We start from the raw sequence: 21,565 nt of genomic DNA on the forward strand, positions 1-21,565 counted from the left end.
TCATGACCACACGAAATTTAAAGTGTAGGGGCATACAAGTGCACACCCAACTAGAAAAAGTCCTAAAGAAAATCAAATCAAAGTATCGCCTAACGTCTTGACTACTAGACCACCCGGCCACGGCGATACCTCCTCGCGATACTGCCTCACTACTGCAGCGCATCGGGGATGTTTGCTGAAGCTAGGGTAGACTGTTTCTACGCCACAATGCGGATGCGGTGCACATCCCTATCACGTAGACACCCGACTTGAAGATCTTGACGCCAAACGCCAGCTCCGAAAAACTCAGCCCAAGCCCTCCTACCATTACACATACAACGCATCTGGGCAGCTCTACTGTGTTTCGTGTTGCCGGACTTTCAAAACAAAATTTGGATTCGCAAGCCACGTCCGCTCCCATGCACGTAATAGTTAAGAACCTTTTTATTTGTCAGGATGTCGCCGTCGACGGATACGTCTGGGAGGACATCATCATGTTAAATTTTAAATGTATATTAATGTTATGATTTAAATGTATAATTATGGACCTGGTCTGAAATAAAGAATATGATTGATTGATTGATACCCATCCCAAATTCTCTAGTATATGCAATCTTTGAAAAGCTTTGACCAATTCTTTAGGGCTCACAGTAAATATTACGCTCTTTGCCCCTTCTATACGAATCCCTTATGGAATACATTAGCTTATGTTTTAGTGGGTATTATGAAATCTACCTATTTTAGTTTATAATTTAGATCGTCGAGTGTCGTGACTACTTAAAAAACAAACACCAGAAATATTTATTAAAATAATTTGATGTTCCCTAGTTACAGAGCTTTCCGGTGCATGCGACACTAAACTCAAAATACACCAATCCTCAATTACTACCAATATTATAACAAACTATTCTCATAACGAATGAAACTCAAATGAACTTGTTACCAAAATGAACCGTTCTCGATTTGCACTTTCCTCAATATGGGCCAATTCCAAATGGACTGAAGCTCATAAAAACCGATACACAGAAGGCTCTTTTCCCAAAATACTCTAAATTTCAATCACAGAACACCCGTTTCCCATAATGATTGATTCACAAAACGGCCTTTTCCCAAAATACACTAAATTCTTGATTGTCATATTTTAGGAAAAGAAACGATGTCATCATTTATTGTTTCTTGAGATTCGCCATAGCCAAGAGGAGTTCCAGCACCGAAATTATTTTTATTGAGAACCAAAACGGGCGCCCGCTCTCCTTTATGACGGGCACAGGTATAATTTTAGTCACGAGAACAAAAATTCTAATAATTGGAAATGTGCGAATCGCACTATAGGTTGCTTCGCATCCGCCACATCATTTGAATTTTGAACCTACACAATTGGATTGAAGCGAAAAAAAATTTAATTCCCACTTAACGTGTATGTGGCCGAAGATATTAATTTGTATATCTATGTCAACTTTTAACTTAATAGCACTAACCATCACGGAGCAAAGCTGCGGACGGACAGACAGAAAGACAGACAGACGGAAATGGCGAAATTATAAGGGCTCCTAGTTGACTATGGAATCCTAAAAATAGTAAGGATAGGGAGGTTACAAAGAAAGTTTTTTGATTCAGTGTATATGTTTGGAGGAAATCGCCTTCCTCGAAAAGTTTTGAGCAGTAGTAGTCATCCGCATTGCCCTATATAGTTCTATAAGGCAATACTGACATCTTAGAAAAATACTACTATACCGAGCTTACCAAAAATATGAAAAATCAAGGGAATAGTGCATTACAAGTACTTTTAACAAAAATAGTTTTTGCTGAAAATCTCTCTTCCCTAAACATAAGTGGCGTGAATTTGATACGAATTAAAGAGCCCGGAAACGGTTTTGGAACCCTAAAAAGCAACGTACCCGTATAAAGTATGACAATCGTGAATTTGGTGTATTTTGGGAACATGACGTTTTGTGAATCAATCATTATGAAAATCGGGTGTTCTGATACTTTCCCGTGTTTCAAATTTAGGGTATTTTGGGAAAAGAGCCTTTTGTGTACCGGTTTTTATGAGCTTCAGTTAATTTGGAATTGGCCCATATTGAGGAAAGTGCAAATCGAGAACGGTTCATTTTGGTAACAAGTTTATTTGAGTTTCATTCGTTATGAGAATAGTTTTTTATAATATTGGTAGTAATTGAGTAGTGGTGTATTTTGAGTTTAGTGTCGCATGCACCGGAAAGTTACAGAGGTGGGTCATACATATTTATAGCAAACTTGTTCGCGTCTTTCCTGTATACATTGTAATAAGCTGATTTTTACACGGCACCTTTACAGGCGGAAAATCATTTTTGTCAGTACTTGAGACTCATATAATAAAAACGGGATATCTATGTACCAGAGTCGTTAACTTGTACATATCGTATTGTTCACAGAAGTGACCTTTATCTAAAATGTGTTTGATCACTGTTTGACCCTGGTAGATAATTCAGTTTCTAAGCGTAAATAACATAAATTTTAACGTTTAGAACATAAGTGTCGGAGTGTTGATCTCTCAAATAAAATAAATCCACATTATCATCTTCCTATCCTTGTTCCGACCTTTTGCCACGACTCATGGGAGCTTGGGGGCTCGAAAGCCCGCTTAACAACTAATCCCACGAATTGACATGGGCACTAGATTTTTCAAAATCGACTGACATTTGATCTCCCAACCCAAAGGGGAAACTATAAGCCTTATAATAAGGGATAAGTTCGGTTTCATCACGATATTTTTCCTTCACCGAAAAGCGACTGGTAAATATCAAATACCTTATCTTATCTTATGATTTTCGGGGCCCTTGCTTCAACCCATAGGGAGCTTCTGTGTAGTTGCCTCCTTAGGAAAGATCCGTCAGCTACTCAATAGCTTTTTTGACCTCTGACCTTTTGATCTCCATGTGCCGGATGATGGAACTCATGGGTAGCATTTTGAATTCCTTTGGTTCCAGATAGCCTGCTCCAAAGTCCTTCATTATTTGTGTGACGTTCACACATGTATTACTGTCTTCGCCATACATTCGACAATCGGTATTGTCGGAGTGTCCCATCCTGGCGAAAACTCCTTTGACTCTTTAATGGCCCGTAAACACCCCTGTTATTATTTGGAGTTGTCTTTTGCTAAGTTTCCATAGCTTTTTGCTCCAACCGGAGTCTACTTCTTGCATAAAGAGCGTTGAGTGCTTTAGACCCGTTAGACTATCGCATTCTTTTTGATGTTCGGTCTTAGTGAGGTCTTTGATAGCCGTTATAATGATTCCCTGAGAGAGCCCCACAAATGGTTCCGGACCTATAAGGTTACTCACAGATCCGGCTCTGGCAAATTCATCTGCATTTTCATTGCCTATAAAATCCTCGTGGCCTGGAATCCATACCAATTGCACTTTGAATACATAGCAAATACCTAATATATCATACAAACATATACAAGTTCCGGAAAACTCATTGGTAGTATTAGTACGAGATGGGATTTGAGCTTTGAAACCGCGACCTCCGAATTGAAAGTCGTACGCCCTTGCCGCTACTTTACCAACGCTTATAATAAACTAAATCCATAAACTCCAGTGTAATTTATTGTGAATAACACTGTCCGTCGTCCTAACTATGCGTAGAAAGCGACGCCGCCCAAACCTATGCGTCTGATTTTACGGATACTATTCATCTGGTTTTTTATTTTGATTTTGTTAATTAACCATATAAATTAGAACCATCTGTCGAATTTAAACTGTCGGGAGACATACTAAGTTTAAACTAATTCTACGGACGCGACTGTCAACTGCCACGCGCTGCTGCGAGTGATTAAAACACGTGAGTGTAACCCGTAGAATTAGTTTAATGTTAGAACCATCTGTCTGATAACAGACTAGTTTTGAAAATAAAATTCCCTGTGGGTACATACGTTGCTATAGTTAACACGTTCACAGCTGAGCTACGGTCGCAGCGCTATGTTGTAGCCGATAACATGGGTTTCCCAGTATGTAGAGGAGGAGGAGTATGTAGAGGTAAAACGACAACGTGTTGTGAATGTCGTGATTTGCGGTGAATGGTTTAAGAGAGGGCTAGGGGCTAACGAAAAATTGCAGTTTTTATATTTAATTATTACTTTATTTATTAATGCGCAAATGCCATGAAAAATTTTACTAGTATCAGACCAAACTAAGTTGGCAACGAGTTTGATAGCCCAACCTGTGCAAGTAAAAGTCATAATTTTATATAAGTATGACGTTTAAGATAGCACTTACGCTATCTGGGCTGTCAAAACGGCTGCTAACTTATCTTGGTCTGACTCTAAGAAACTAGATTTATTTACGAGGGCAGACTCTAAACAAAACCGTAAAAGGTTAAAATTGGCTCGATAGTAAAAATCACGAAAATATGTCTATTTTTTATGTATTTCCAATTGTATACCGGAACCCCGCATACTATAGCACTATAATTTTAGTATAAAACAGGCTAGGGATCTGACTAGCAACATTTTAATCAGAAGTATACTTTCAGGGTTATTGAGGTAAAATTTTAAAAGCCAGTCGCCAAATCTTTCGTCGCAAGTTACGCACGGCGTGCCAAATTTTTTGATCCTTTCTAATTTCCTGGCTTTATACCTCCTCTTAACCAACCACATGAATGCGAAGTAAGCTCAATAGCAGACCTAATTAAAGTGCCCAAGTTTATATGATTAAGAGAAGTAATTACGTACCTAATACTCCTCCCAGACCAGCTGCCGCGTGGTAACCGCCGAAGTTTACTCCCACTTTACCTTCTTTGAATGTAATGAATTGGGGGGCCTGCAAAGAAACAATATTTCATTCAAGTCATGCAGGAAACTTATATGTACAGGTAAAACGAGCTAAATAAATACTGTGTAAAAAAAGTTAAATGTATTTAACACCATTGTGCTAATTATTGAATTTTGATATGTTAGTGGATAGTGTATATACGCGGATATTAAGGTGCTAATTTATGACTTCTGTTCTATAGAGCTAAAGAAAACATTAAGAATATGCAAAATTTAATTTACATTTATTTTACTGTGTAAACTGCTAAGGACAGCTGCAACTGGCTATTGGCAAAATAGGTATATATATAGCTAAGCTATGGACAACTCCTAAGTGCGATCAAAACAGGTCGACGATAAATCATTTAACTAAAACGACACAGTTCTGACTAAAACGAGCCATAGACACAATTCAGGTTCATTACCGTTGGAAATGGTAACTACACCATTGAAATGACTCACTGACCGGGCACGCGGCACGTGGCATAATTAGCTTTTGATTTAGATGCGCAATTGAATCGAACTTTGCTACCGATATACGTATACGGTTACGATAGCTTCTCATAGGTTAGAATATACTAGCAGTTACATATGTCTTGGTAAAAATCCACTGCTTTTTAGCTTCAAATATGTTTGTAAGGCTAGCCATGATAAAGTCAGAAATTAAAAAGGAACTTGTACATACTACTTAAAATAATGTAATCTAATCAATCTGTATACCCAATTCCGAACAAATTGTTTTCAGCTTTTCACTACCCAGTAGGTAAGTGTTACAGGTTAAATTATACGAACCCTAGAAAATTAAGCCCTTAAACTTTCAGTTGTCTGCGTAGCTGCAGTATTTATAGCTGTTATGAAAATAACGTGCTTTTAACAAGTATAAATCACTAAATTTTCAACACGAACGTCATATTGTTCAAAGTTCAGAGACGTTCACTGAACTTTTATATATACTGATATTTACAACGAATGTTTATCAACTGCTGAAGGTGAAAACCGTTTATGTCATAATTAAGAATAGAAGTATATTTCAAAGATAAAAAGTGTTACGAGAAAGTCCCCCTTTAGGTTGCATGTAATGCTCGCTTGGTACCTAGTCAACACTTTTTTTTTGTTAGCCAAATTTAGTGTCCCAATGCTGGGCCAAGGCTTCCCTTTAATTTCTGCACTCAACCCTGTCGTTTGTAGTCTCCCGCCAATCCGGATAAAATGCATCCAAGTCGTCCCGCCGTCCCCTTTTCGGTCTGCCTGCACCCCAGCCAGCACCAACTATGGTGTTCCGTGGGTTCCATTCGGTAACCATTTAGGTCCACCTTTCAGGGTGTATGCGGCAGACATGTCCCACCCAGTTCCACTTAATCTTATCATATTTTTTGACGACCGGTCTGGCCTAGTAGGTAGTGACCCTGCCAATGAAGCCGATGGTCCCGGGTTCAAATCCTGGTAAGGGCATTTATTCGTGTGATGAGCATGGATATTTGTTCCTGAGTCATGGGTGTTTTCTGTGTATTTAAGTATTTATAAATATTTAAATATTATATATATATCGTTGTCTAAGTACCCTCAACACAAGCCTTATTGAGCTTACTGTGAGACTTAGTCAATTTGTGTAATAATGTCCTATAATATTTATGATTATTTATTATTTATTATATTTGTGCATGTCATACACACATGTAGTAGTGTAGTCAACACTTAAATAAAATTTTCAAAGAACATATTTACGTTTATAAGTTACACGAAAGAGTCATTGTATTGATAGTATGCTTCAGAAACATGATTAGGCACCTTTTTTTCCTCAGACGTTTAATGTTATCTCAAAATCATGCCCGACAACTTTGGCAATAAGTGCTTTACATAAAGTGTATTCGTTAGAAAACTACCCGTTGTTTTGCGATTTTATATGATTAATATTATATTATAGTCTCAGTTCGGCTAATAGGCATCTCGGGCGATCATAGGGCTGGCGCTTTCTTTGCCCAGAGGCTAAGTCTAGCGGTGGAGAGGGGTAACGCCGCCAGCGTTCTTGCGACCATGCCAGAAGGGGGTGATTTGGGGGAAAGCTTTTATATTTAGTTTACAGTTGTCCATTTTAGTTGTTTTGTTAGCATAACTTTAATTTACTTGCTTTATATTATTTGGCTTTTATTTAAGTATTATTTGTATATTATTATAATATTAAATTAAATTAAATTAATCATGTGGCAATTCAAAATCACAATAGGTATATACTCAGTTTATTCTTATTTCTAATAAATATTAGATTAGCTTGTTACCCTCTTTTTAAAATTCCAGTTCATAAGTGAAGAGATAATAAACTTAAAGTGCCAAAACTTGATGTACTCCGTTAGTGCATTCGTAAACACTATCTGAGCTCTTACTGTTAGTGCAGTGCCACATGAATAACCATTAGCTGATGACACTGTATCTTCCACCTCGTTAACGTGATGCCGAATTATATATAGAACTTTGGTTAGTTTCCTGGCATCTTTAGTATTTAAACAACTGGGCACCAAACTTCGACATCGAGTAAAGTTACGTCTAATATTTTCTAGAACAAGAATAATCAGAGACGAATATTGCTCATTGCTTGTACAGTCGTTTCCCTAACATAAGTATTCACTTTTCTATACAACTAGTATGGCTACTTGGTTACTTAAGTTGGGGCACCGACCACACACACACACACACACACACCACAAAACATCTTAGAATTCATAATCAGTTCAAACATTCAAACGTTATATTTTGTGTAACTCCCAGAAAATAACGCCCAGGAAATGCGCAGTTCGCATAAATATTAATACAAATACAGGTTTCGAGCATATCATAATGTAAATAAATTACATTTTTTAAAATGCTTTGCATTAAGTATATCCACTATCAAAAGGGTACAAGAAAGAGCTCGCATTTTAGTGATGACACATGCCTATTATCTTTCGTTATATTTAGTAAGATTAATAATTTTCTTATGTTAAGAGAATGACAAATTCAAACCCAAAAACATTTAAACAACAACCTTACCTATTACAAGGTACACTTTAATATGACCCTTTAAGGGTAAAGCAATCTTATTATTATATAATCTTATACTTATTAAAATAACAAAATATCGTAATACTTAATCTTAACCTAATAATGTTTGAAGCCATTACGTAGCTATTATATTTTGATGAGCAGAGTATTTGTTTTGATGTACAATAGAGATTATTTGCATTGTAGAAGTAACCCAATTAAATACTGTAACAATTTCCAGTATTCCACGGACGCTGGGTCTGCTATAAAGTCAAGAAACTCTGTACGTTGTGTACAATATAAACTTTAGCGTTTTACAGCTAGGAAGTCAGACATCTTTAATGAGTCACAGTTTGACGGGGTTGGCGTTGATATAAGGACACGTTCATTTTAAAGCGATTACTAGTCATTTTGATTCTTGCAGATATGTTTTATTTTATATTCATACTTCCAATATTTCTTATAAATATTGTAACTAACAATATAACGAATGTTTTCACGAGTAAATTCCTAACACGAAATTTTTTTTATATTGCTCTCAGTTTATTCTTAATTCTTAATATCACAGTAGGTGCAAATAATAAACGATACAAGTTTTTAATTGTAATTGAATGATAATTTATGATACCAATTTAATTTATTCAGAGAGTGCAGAAGAGATGGCAGAATAAACCAATGTTTACATCAATAATGAGTTCGGAATATTATCCACAACGAATAATAATGAATGACCGCGAGACTTGTCCTAATCAGTTTATAAAAAAATAATGGGTCAAATACATTTTAGAAAAAGGTCAGATTAAAAGTTATCAACCCGGGTACCAAGAGAATGAGGTATAACATCACGTTTTGTTTATTTGAGTCTAAAGTACTCAAAAAAATGTGTCCCTTCTCACCCGCCTGTAAGGGTGCAGCGTGAAAATTTGGATTCTCTTAACATTGTGATGTCTCCAGGAAAGACGCGAACGAGTTAGCATACAATAAAATGTGTATAACCGTTATATATAGTGTAAACGTTATTTGACTTTAAGACGTCAAAGTGCGACCAAAAGCATGTCTCTTTTAACTAATCATTTTTAATTCATTTATTATTAATCCAATCGACATAATTAATTAAATCAAGTATTATCGATCTTAATCATGAGGGAAACCCAAGTGACGCACAAATCCGCATTAATCAATACACATTAAATAAATGACTGTACATTATAGACTTTAAACTGCGGCAAATATCCAATGATTATTATTGGAATTGCTGTTGTTAGTAAAATGATAACTTCGCTATTTGAAATAGCTAAAATTTCTACTACGTATCTAAACTTTAATCGCACATTTTAAATGCGTTCACAATCAAACTAACTTTATTTCTTTAAATGAAATTAATTATATAAGTTACGGCAGACCGGGCAGACTTTGAAGTATTATCTTGATCAAAGAAACCTGAGAAAACGTAGCACGTTTGTTATTTACCGATTTTTGTAAGTAGTATTGCTTTGACGCCTAACAAAGAGTTGATGCTTGTCCAATTTTGCATGTTTGTACAGTGTGGTCTAAAATTGAGAAGAGACTATCTGGACAAGCTATCATCGCAAGTCGTGCGACATAGCATTTTTGTATTAATAATTGGATGAGATAGGTAATAAAAAGTTTGCACGGAAGCTTCGGTAAATGAACTCGCACCTGACCTGTTTTTTAAGATAACGTAGGTAATCATTCCTTGACATTAGCCGCAGCCTTAGTACTTACTTCAGAGTCAACTCACTGTACTTAATACTTGAGGCGATTACTAACGATTGCATTATAAAGACGCATTGTCTAATGATCATTATCTTGATGTCTTTGTTCAAGTAATATGCAGCAAAAAGTATACGTCCATAATTATATTCTGACAAAACTTAAGCCTAGATAGTCATTAGTTGCTCAAATACATTACTTATGAGATTCAACGGCTGATGAGCGTAAAAAACGTGCTGTTAATTAAGATACTCCACATGGTTGTAGGTAACTACTCAGCTTACGAAAATAAGAAATTTACGTTCAGATTACAAATTTTCATTTTATTTTTGAGCGATGGAGATGATTAACCACTAAGAGAAATAAGGACAATTAAGATGACTTTTTAATGGAAATAGGTAGGTACGAGTACAATATAATAATCTATTTTGAGCTACTATTACCTTTTTTACGCCTAGGCTGCTTTGCTATTGCTGTCGACTGCATTACTCGTACTGCCGCAAATGTAAATTAATGTTGCTGCCTGGATTTGTAAAATTTCTGTCAAAAATGCTGGTGTAATCTAAATTCGAAGGGTACCTTTAAGGCCACATTCAGAAGGCAATTGCAGCTGCATTGGGTCGCTTGCAAGCTTGATACGGGCGATGCCACTGTTTATTTCCTAAATAAAATTAGTGACGTTCGTAGCCGCATTACTGTTGCGATTAGAACGTTCAACCCGTCACTAATTTTATCAAAGAAATTAACATCGGCGCGCCCGCGTCGCAGCGCTAATGTCGCAAGAGTGATGCAGTTGTGATTGCTATCGGAATGTCACCTTTATAATCAAAGTGCAGTGACGGAAAGTCATGAGGAAATTTGACAAATCCCAATCAAACCGAGTTTCGCCTTTGAGTTAAAAGTGAGATGATAATCCCTTTTCTATAATAGCTAGTTCCCGCGCTGCTCTTTGAGAGTACCAAGAAAAGCTAAGAAAAGGAAGAGATAAGCCTAATACGGGTTGTTGAGGGAACTCAATTCCTTCGATGTTACAAAAATAGATTGAATAAACCCACTCATGGAGATGTAGGTATACATCCCTATTTCTAATATTTATGATATGGTGCTCTATTGGATTAAATTAGGCAAGCTGGTGGAAATCAAATTTCATGGACTCACCATCACTGATAAGTTGATAACGATGGTTGGTAGGATGGTATGTGTAGGATGCTTTAATTTATATCGAGCAAGCTCATTTGCACATATATCCTGTTTGACGCGACGCCACTGAAGGCTATATGAATAATAAGTCCGCTACGTAATCATACTAATTATTATGTGCATTCGCTAGGTGTTGGATTGCTCGGTTTATAAAAATTGTAAATGCAATTGAGTAAAATTATTATGTGTACAGTAAAGGTGACAGTCCATTTCCAACTGCAGCTGCACTACCGTTGCGACATTACTGGTGCGACATTACTGCAGCGGCCGACTGCTGCTGTTTGCGGCGTGCAGTCGCGGCAGCGTTCGTCAGTTGATTGCCAAAGTCAATGAATAATGTCACTGTCAGACGTATAAATAAAATTACTAATTTACTTATTTGTATTTTTTACGAGAAGAAGTAAGTGACGATAATGCTACATGGTACACGAAAACGAAAAACAGTTTGCCTTTCTACAAAAGTCACATTCAGTCGAAGGCAGCTACGCAATATTATTAAAAAACCAGATATTGTTGGTGATCGTTTGTTTGCCGATTAAATGAATAACAATTTAACTTCAGATTGAAGAATTACAACCAAATTACTCGAATTAAATGAATGCAGAGGAGAAATATTTCTTCACTTAAGGTAAGTTAACATTTTGAAATTATCTTCCCCATCCTCTTGACTAAATGCGTGACCACTGCACACAGCAACCCGACGAGAGCGGGACTCATGTTGCTCGTGATGGATACGGTATGCGCACTTGATCCACTTGCATCACGTGATGCAGCCAAATCCAGCCGGTGGTGTCTGCACGTTTTTGGTGGCCTAGTACCGCCTGGATGTAGAAGTCTGCGATAAACGTCCCCTCAAAAAGCTAGGTAGGCTCTTTTATCCCGGGTTTACTTTATTTTTGCAAAGGGATTCGTGGGTTTCGGAGATGGCGATGCGACAAAATAAATTCTCCAATGCAGTCGTTCAGTGTTAGCAAAATATTACAGATTTATCTTTCTGAGTTTTCATATTAAACCAATCTTTCATTAGTTACCTAAAAGTAAAGAATAAACGAATAAATTGATTTGTAAGAGCTATAATTACGCAATTTACACTTAATATTGTCCAGTTTCCTATTTCAAACTAAAGCACAAATTTAAATCTTATAATCGCTCTTGTGTTGCAGGTGTCCATGGGCGACGGCACTCGTGGTCGTGGCAGATACAGTGTATGACTAGACCATATAAAACTTGATGGGCGAGACAAGAAATCCTTTATGAAGAAAGCTATTTACGTTAGCCAAGGGGCTGATAGAAAGAATATTTAATAAATTAATTGGAATAATAAATATTTTCCTCGTGATGGTGTGATAAAATAAATTCGTGTTGCGCTCTGTAGCAAAGTTTGTTTAACCCTCATGCCTTGAAGTCCCCGCAACTGTCAATACAATTTTATTTTAAAACCGCTGTCGCTTCTCTTGTGGTTCAATTTTGTAATTTTTCTTACGTTTGAGTATCCATATGCTACTATGAGGTGTTAAACAACAACTTTGCCTTTTGTATTTCTAGGTAATACAACTGAATTATTGCTTCTTTTATCTCAAAAATGGCTTTGAAATGACAAAGTGAGAAAGTGTCACGATATTATACACCGTGGGCTGGTAAAACCTGATAGTTTTAAAGTTGTATTCTTAATCGCATTTAGAGGCTAAAATATCATACAAATTTTCTGTAATCGGCCTTCTTTCAGAGATAATGCGAAAATTTGTTTCTGCTATAACTTTGTGAAAAACGCCTTTTTCGCTGCAGCGCTGCCTCTATGTGACTTGGTTTAGTCATACCTTTTGACAAACATTACTCAACTAAAAAAGAACAAACACTCGCAATTTTGATCTATAGATGAATTAAGAAAACTTTACTTCTTCGTTGTAATGTTTTTTTTTTTCGCCAAGATGTAGAAATAAATAACGTGCTGTGTGCAGAAAATGGCTTTTGAACATTTTTTTTCCGAATTTTACTAAACATTTTTTGATCCTCAGGAATGCGTGGTTAAGATCTGTCGGATTTTACCAACCCACGGTGTATATAATATGATATTACGACACTTTCACATTTTATCACGCCAAATTCACTGTGCCACGGTACTGTCAGCGAGAATTCAGTAATTAATCCTGTTAAATATAAGCGTCACTGAAACTCCTAAGCACGCCTTTAACTCCAGAAGTGATACATGCGCGTTGCCGACCCTTTAAAAACCTGTACACTTCTTTTTTCAAGAACCCCTACTGTAGACCTTCAGAAAAACCTCGGCAGGGAGCTCATACTAAAGCCGGGGCGCCCGCGGGAGGAAATTCCTCTTAAGCCGCACAGTGCGCGACCATTGTTGCCACTAAAAAATGTAATCTACTGTGGTTTCGTAGTATCCTAACACAAATATAGAGGATACAGAGTAAGCTATTTCATTCAAAACATTTTCTCAGTCAAAATTTGGAAAAAGAGAGAAAGAGGAAAGAGAGAGGAAATTGCATACGACCACTCCGTTCAGTATTAGAATCATCATAGAAATATTATGTTGTCACATTTTTATGCTATGTGTACATAATTGTACGATAATGGTTAGCATACCTACATCAATCTTATTCTAACACATAAGTGCGTCCTGTAATTTAGTAGTAGTAGTAGTAAAACTTTTTATTGTACAAAAATGAACACAAAACAGGAAAAAAACACTCATCATTAATACAAAGGCGAACTAGTTTTCCAGTTTTTTCACTATTATTAGTTACCTGATAAATTCATTAAATAAACAGTTCTTTCCTTTTTTCGTAGTTTTCCGAGAACAGCTATAAGCTCGAAAGGGCAAGAACGATAGAGAGCCAAATATACGATTTTCAAATTAAGATTTTCAAGGTAGGCAAAATGAATTTATCAGGAAACATTAAACAAAAACAATAAGAGCAACGCCAAGATACAGAGGAACTACCGCGAAACACAGAAACTATCGGGGTTGTTTATCCACGGGTGTAATAAACTCCTTATATTGTAGTGGTTATATCCTCTTTGCTTAGAGCTACTAATATCTGTGACCAAAGACATTTCTGTAAAGATTTGACGTGCGGTTTGCAGTTGCGGTCGTATGTACACGAAACACTAAAAATCACCATGCTACGTGCAGTCGGTCTTGTCATCATTTTACTATGGAATTTGACAATAACACTGACGTATTCAGGCCGCTGCAGTAATGTCGGAGCAGTAGTGCAGCTGCGGTCGGAAATACGTTAAAATTACCATAGTACGTGCAGTCGGTACCGTCATTGATTTTACTATGGAAATTGACAATAACACCGACACGATCAGGCCGCTGCAGTAATGTCGGAGCAGTAGTGCAGCTGCGGTCAGAAATGGACTGTCACCTTTAAGGTATTAAATATCGACCCGTATGAAGTGCCAAAAATATGTACATAGACCTTAATGTATCAGCAATAAGATCGTGTATAAATATTTTTGGCACTTCCGTGGCGATATTTAATACCTTTATTTATTGATATATTAAAAAAGAAATAAATATTGTATCAAAACTTAAATGTAACTAAATTATAATAGCGTTAATAAAATGTAGTGTACCCGTTACATTTCATTAAAGTGTCAAAAGGGCTCTACGTGTTGACTTCGGCTTCGCGCACGCCTTCCAAAGGCTCGGAACATCATTGTACCGTGATGTGAAAGACATACAAATAATAATAAAAAACCCTAAACCTAAATTCACCCTTCAGCAAGGTACCGTAGAGGCTGGCAGAATTACCCCGCTGAATTGCAATATTAATTTTTCCTACTCCTCTACTGTTATCTGTCATTTATGCATTCACTAACACGAATATAAGAACATACATAAAAGGTTTCAAGAAAAGTCTATATTGTCTATTCCTCATAAAAGCTCTTGTGCTTTTATAAGCTATAACGTTACTGCGATTAATGGCTACCAACCTAACAAACTTCCAAAATATTCATTTGGTTGCATAGTAAAAATAATTACTTCATAAGTCAGAAACATGCATGTGACACCCGTAATATAGCAACACCCATAGACTACGAAGACCGCTTAGCGTTGCTTGTTAGTCTCCGTAGGCTACGGTGGCCAAAATTGAGAAAAAACTGTCCAAAAAATTAATTTAGCAAGTAGCAAGTACCAGGGCCTCATGAGTTACGAGGAGGTGTCGCCGACCGGCCGGCCGCGGCCCGGGGCGGGCCGGGCGCGTAACAAGGTATGCTCGCGCGTCTTGGCTATATACTTTTGCTGTAATTTGTTTACCTAAATTAAGATTTATTTTTGTTGACTCGTAGGAAAAATATTGTATGCAACGTTGTATAAGTAGGTCAAAAAATTCTCGTGGCGTATTCCTTTACAATGTTCGCCTACGCCTTCGGCTCCGGCTCACATTGTAACTCACGCCACTCGCCTTTTTTGACCCTTCTTATACAACTGTTGCATAAAATACTATAAATACATTGATTTTACATATTAAAATGTTATTAATTATGAACACGAAGAAAAACCGCATGTAAGCGGAACAAAATGAATGAAACATGAGCGGATTACTGCTAATAAACATGATCAATGAAAACAGTTCCATGCAGGTACCCATATATACGGAAATTTTCAATATTTTCATACAACTTGACCTGTTCTAATCTGTCATTACGGATTAGAAACGAAATAAAGTATGAAATCGAGTAACAAAACTATTCTACACTCACTGGCATTTCATTGAGTGTAGAATAGTTTTGTTACTCGATTTCATACTTTACCAAAACTGTTTTTTTATGGATAAATGGGGACACTTATAGTTCGTGCCATCCACGATGATGCGCACATTTGTCAAATCTAACCTTTAATAACATGACAATACTGTTGAGGATTTATTTCTGTTCTGACTTATTTTGGAATTAAGTTGGAATTATGGTAAACGTCTCTGTACTGAGCAAAATTTTATTGATAGCTATATACATTTACAAACAACATAACTGTTGTCCACTTTATTGGAAATGTGGAGTCAAATATTGTGACGTTTAAATGTTATGTTATGTCATTCTGTTATTTCGGTAATGTCATGGGTACTGCCTGATGACATTCATAATCTTTCATGCATACACAAAATAATTACTTACGCCAAGGTCTAATCTATTATTGCACAATGGGATATTGCCAACGCAATTACGGCAGGTTTACCTGTATAATCGGATATCCGAATATTAACGAGTCATAGACTATTAAAATTGCTAAATTACGTTCCTTGTATTTGGCTTCTTCCAAAATTAATTACAGTATAATAAACGGGGCTTGTTAATAAACTGTTCAAAGTTTAACATTTATAGGGGTGCTTTTAAAAATTAAGATTAAAACCTAATTTTATTATATCGCCTTTTCGTTTAAAAATTATATAAAAATATTTTAAAGAGCTGTTAAATGAATCAAATTATTTAATTTTAAACATAAACAAACATATTTAATTCTTTGATTCATTTAACAGCCCTTTACTTCTAGTCCCTCCCCCCTCCCTAGGGGAAGTTATAGTTTAAAACAAAAATATTTAGAATTAAATATTTTTGCTATGTTTAAAATTAAATAATTTGATTAATTTAACAGCCCTTTACTACTAGTACCTCCCTCCCTCCCTAGGGGGAGTTATAGTTTTTTTTTTCACAATCCATAACTCCCACGGGAACAAAATAGGCCTTTGTCCTTCAGTACACCTGCATGAAATAAGAACTTTTTCGAGCAAGTGTGATGAAAAGTAAGTAACCTATGTACCTACTCACACCTCCATGGGGTTAAGTTTTCTTAATAAAATCATCTTAAAACATAACGTACAGACAGATAGTCATTTTTGCATTTACAACATCAATAATCAATCAATTAAATAATTTGATTAATTTAATAGCCCTTTACTACTAGTACCTCTCTCCCTCCCTAGGGGGAGTTATAGTTTTTTTTTTCACAATCCATAACTCCCACGGGAACAAAATAGGCCTTTGTCCTTCAGTACACCTGCATGGAATAAGAACTTTTTCGAGCAAGTGTGATGAAAAGTAAGTAACCTATGTACCTACTCACACCTCCATGGGGTTAAGTTTTCTTAATAAAATCATCTTAAAACATAACGTACAGACAGATAGTCATTTTTGCATTTACAACATCAATAATCAATCAATTAAATAATTTGATTAATTTAATAGCCCTTTACTACTAGTACCTCTCTCCCTCCCTAGGGGGAGTTATAGTTTTTTTTTCACAATCCATAACTCCCACGGGAACAAAATAGGCCTTTGTCCTTCAGTACACCTGCATGAAATAAGAACTTTTTCGAGCAAGTGTGATGAAAAGTAAGTAACCTATGTACCTACTCACACCTCCATGGGGTTAAGTTTTCTTAATAAAATCATCTTAAAACATAACGTACAGACAGACAGTCATTTTTGCATTTATAACATAAGGACATGTATGTAAATAATATCCGATTAATATTCTATTATGTGAAGATTACATGATTATAGTATGTATGTAGTTAGGTAGTTACTCTTCGACCTCCACACCTGCGTAATAACACTACGTTCTGAAAAAAACTAAAGACGTCAGTATACTCAGTATATAAATAAATGATCCATATATTTGCGATTATTATAAAACACAGGTCTTAGATGTTAACTATACCGGGTGTTACCACACTTCATTTAATGATACATGTTATGACGCATTTCCTGTTCTAGCAGCAACAACAATGCGACAAGCGGATCTCGTTGACTCTTATTACAACTGTGTTAAAGTCTGATTCTGTAAAATTCACTCACTGTCGGAAGGAACATCTGAATTAACATACGAGTACACTAGTTAGATAAATCCTTGTCTTCAGTAGCGGGAAAACCGTATGCAATTGGCTGTGCTAGAATAATTACAGAAGGATCAGAAATAGAGAAATTTAAACCATATATACCTCTGGATACCTACATAAAACTGCTACTTGGTACTGCAATTTTTTTTGTTGAATTTGACCACAACTTATGTTGTGCTTTGAAAAATTCAAAAAATTTTTTGCTGCTCAGGAATCCGTGGTTAAAATCTGTCGGGTCTTACAAGCCCACGGTGTATATTTATGGATACTTAAACGATTTACGCTTAGCTCATAGGACTTGGCGTACAGCATCAAATTGTATAGGAAAATAGCAGCATGCGCCGCAGCGTGCGTACGATATACCTACGCAGCGTGTGGCGTCAACTGTACAGTACGCCAAGTTAAATTAACAATTTTGTTTTCAAGGAAATAGGGTAGGGAAATAAAAACCTTAATTACAAAATTAGGCTTTTTATATAATTCCCTTTTATTCTCACAAGTGTGATAGATGAAATACATTGTGTATGCCACGGGCGGTACAGGGATAACGAATTCGTGTTAATTAAGCCCTAGCCTTCGCCTTCGGGCTCCAATTCAGACTCATTCATAAATTCTTGTTTACTACCCTTAATACACAATATACTATTTCTCAACGGTAGGTACCTACTACCCTTGAGATTGACACATGATACATAAACCGAAACATACATAAATATTAAGTATCTTATTTACATACCTAGTAAAATTTACATGCCTTGTTGTTTGGCACATGTTTTTTTTTATGTTGCGCAACAAAGGTCGATTATAATGTACTTATACTGATTCTTCCAGTGATGTACCTTTTAAATAGATCACAAAAACATTCATTTAAAACGTATTACCATACAATGTACATTTTCTGTTTTATAAGTAAATTTCACCTTTCTCTCAAGCCAATGAAGCGCGCTAACAGTAGGAGAACCTGCAGATTATTTAGTATAGTAGGTCTACCTACACCTACAAAAACAAATCTGCAGTTTCAGATCTAATTAATGTACTAGCTCTTATTCGTATAAATTATATGCCAACGACCGATTTTGTGGTTACATGTCAATTTTAAAATGTTTCAGCACATAAAAATCGCAGTATAATAAATAATGTACCTACCCAACATATCGAAAGATGATTATATTCCAAACATGAATGACATTGTAAACATGGAGTACCAAAACACATTATGCATTATTCATTTTTATTATTTAAGTATCACGAACAACAAAATGACTTGTCTTTGATGTTTGTTAGGGGAGAAAATATCTGTCATAGTTTCTAACTCGATTTTTTTGTAAAGGTGGTTGTTAATTACTAGTGATGCCTTGTGATAGTTCAGTACCCCTAGTGTAACTTTGATCGACATCATAACGTGACGAACGCGTTTGCGTTAAGTCTCATTTTGTATAGGATTATGAGTTTCCAAAACGTCCCGCTTGACGCGCTCTTTCGAAATCCAATACAAAATGAGACTAAACGCAAACGCGTACGTCACGTTTGGAAATCGAATTTATTTACACTTACATTACTGGGGTACTGCCATACTATACTAACAATTATTTCATACCAGCGTCATTCAGCTAAAATTTTAAACATGCAATCAATGTCAACGTTAAGTTTGTCTTACACGAGCAGATCGAAAATACTTATATCGAAGCAATAACCTCAAACAAAAAACAAATGATTGAGCAAACTAAATGTTTTTTTTTTCTAAAACTGCTTTAAATGTTATCGCTTAGGGAATCTTCGAACTTTTAAATTCCTTTAATACTTTTTCAAGTTAGTGAAGTTGAAAATCTAAAATTGGAATCTTTGAAAGAATTCTTTTGTTTCAAATGGCTTCAATACCGTAAAAGTAGGTTAAGAAAACTTTTACGGTTCCGTTTTAACTCATTTTCAACTTGACAGCTAGAAGTGGAGATATCTAAATTATCTATTACCCTTTCAATCGTTCCATGTTATCTAGTTGGATCCTCCAATAAATCTTTGGATAAAATAATGCCGACACCGGTACATACAACTTTGAATTTCGAATCAGTGTCAAATTTTCAAAGCGGGTCGTCGTAAGTAGTTATTCAAAACGTTACGTAATAAGTACACCTGGGCGGTGCTTCCTTTTCTCACGGAGATGTAGTACCCAAAGCTCGTATGCAATCATATAACGTCTTTAAACATGAGTAACGGGTATAGCAGAAACTTGAAAATATTACACAATATAAGGCAACGTTGGATGCAGTAAATGCTTTGCATTTTCCGAACTTTATTGAAAAATTCGTTTCGTTAACACCTGTACGAGTAGTAAATACCATTTTAAACACGGTAAATTAAATATGGAAAGTTTGAATATATTTACGAATACATTATCCCAGGCACAGTTTTTAATTTTTTTAATCCACGATGAATATATTTCATGTAAAATTACTCTTTTGTTCGGAAACTATTGCGTTGTTATAATGTATCTGTTAAAATTAGTAGTTGTACATTTTGTATTTTATATGATAGACTAACCTACCCACTTTTTATGCATTAGATAATTTAGAAAACATATACATAGGGCAATTATTTGTATGTTTATCACGAATATTTGTTCGTAAGTTATGGATGTTATCTGTGTATCTAAGTTTGTATTTATCTATATAAGTATGTATACTATCGTAGCCTAGTAGTACCCATAGTCGTTTTGCTTAGTTTGGTGCTAGGTCGAGCCGTGAATGATTGACCTCAAATATGTATTTATTTATTATTATATTTTTATAATAAAATGTAAGACATGCCATCCAACCTATTTACATTTAATATAACTTATAGATGACACCAGTACCTACTTACATCCACAGCGAAGCATGTGCAGTGTAAATACATATTCAAATTTAATCTCAATACATCATTTAGCATATTCGACCAACGAGTCAACCCGATATTTTGTGCTAATATTCGGCCGGTGCAACAAAAATTCCTATTGGCTTCCTATTTTGAACGTGCATCGCCAGTTTTGTATTAAGCTTCGCTGAACTAGGTCGAACTTAGGACAGGTAGCAAGAAATATTTATAGTTTTAAAACCGTCGCAGTCTCAGACTACTTATTTACAAGATACTGGGGCTACAAACAGCAAATACTTTTAAATAGCCCACGGTTAAATTATTGCATACAATTGTGGCGGAATTCATTATATTATTTTTAATTATATGGATATATAGGATGCGATTTTCACCAGCTACCCTTATTTAAGCTTAGCACTTAGAAAAATAGAAACATACATACGTACATAACATACGTTAATACTCCGGTTTTTCCAACCAAAATGCTTGACGACCTGTCACTGTTACATGTAGGTAGTTTACCTACTTAGGTATAAGTTATGAATTACTTACCGTAAATACTTGTGAAGCTATAGCCAGCAATAAAACTGTTGTGCTTGAGAACCCCATCTTTCCTGTAATAGAATTAATATATTTTAGAAACTAAAAGTCGTTGTTTACCAAATATAAATTACGTATAAAATTATATTTTTAGCTATATTCATTATTATTATATATACACAAACTTTTTTCTGGCATCGTTGGCCTACGTAAGCTAAAAGTAAATTGATTAGATAAAACCTACGAAATACTAGATTAACTAATTACAAAATACCCATATTTATAATTTTAATAAAAATAAATCATTGATATAAATTTCAAACTCTTTAAACAAGTTGAGTTTTTCACGTAGGTTGTTATTGTATCATTACGTTCATATTTTAATGTTATAGGTATTATTTACATATGCAGATAAACTTTTTTTACGGTAAAGCCAAAAAAACAATGGAAGTGTATATGTTCAAAATGTATCAAAAAAATGTATAGGTGATTAGGTATCCGCGTTATGTTCGTCAGTATAGTTTATCCGTGCAAGAGAGTAGTGTCAAAACAATAGAGTAGATTTTAATGAATGAGATGTCATGATGTCAAT

The 21,565-nt window shown here is 35.5% G+C and overlaps 1 protein-coding gene and 1 long non-coding RNA gene across 2 annotated transcripts in view; one reads left to right on the forward strand and one right to left on the reverse strand.

Moving 5' to 3' along the window:
* Window positions 1-21,565, reverse strand: part of LOC133522848 (uncharacterized) — a 49,572-nt gene that overhangs the window by 19,904 nt on the left and 8,103 nt on the right. Inside the window, exons 2-3 of the mRNA XM_061858312.1 lie at window positions 20,986-21,047; window positions 4,694-4,781 (exon numbers count right to left, since the gene is read on the reverse strand). Of these exons, the coding sequence (XP_061714296.1) occupies window positions 4,694-4,781; window positions 20,986-21,042 (145 nt within the window). The 5' untranslated portion in view covers window positions 21,043-21,047. The remainder of the gene's footprint in view (window positions 1-4,693; window positions 4,782-20,985; window positions 21,048-21,565) is intronic.
* LOC133522850 (uncharacterized) lies at window positions 11,294-12,394 on the forward strand. The gene is made up of 2 exons (XR_009800143.1): window positions 11,294-11,348; window positions 11,884-12,394. It is a non-coding gene; the product is annotated as an uncharacterized LOC133522850 (long non-coding RNA).

Source organism: Cydia pomonella, chromosome 11, assembly GCF_033807575.1.
Source record: "Cydia pomonella isolate Wapato2018A chromosome 11, ilCydPomo1, whole genome shotgun sequence".
Taxonomy (NCBI): Eukaryota; Metazoa; Arthropoda; class Insecta; order Lepidoptera; family Tortricidae; genus Cydia; species Cydia pomonella.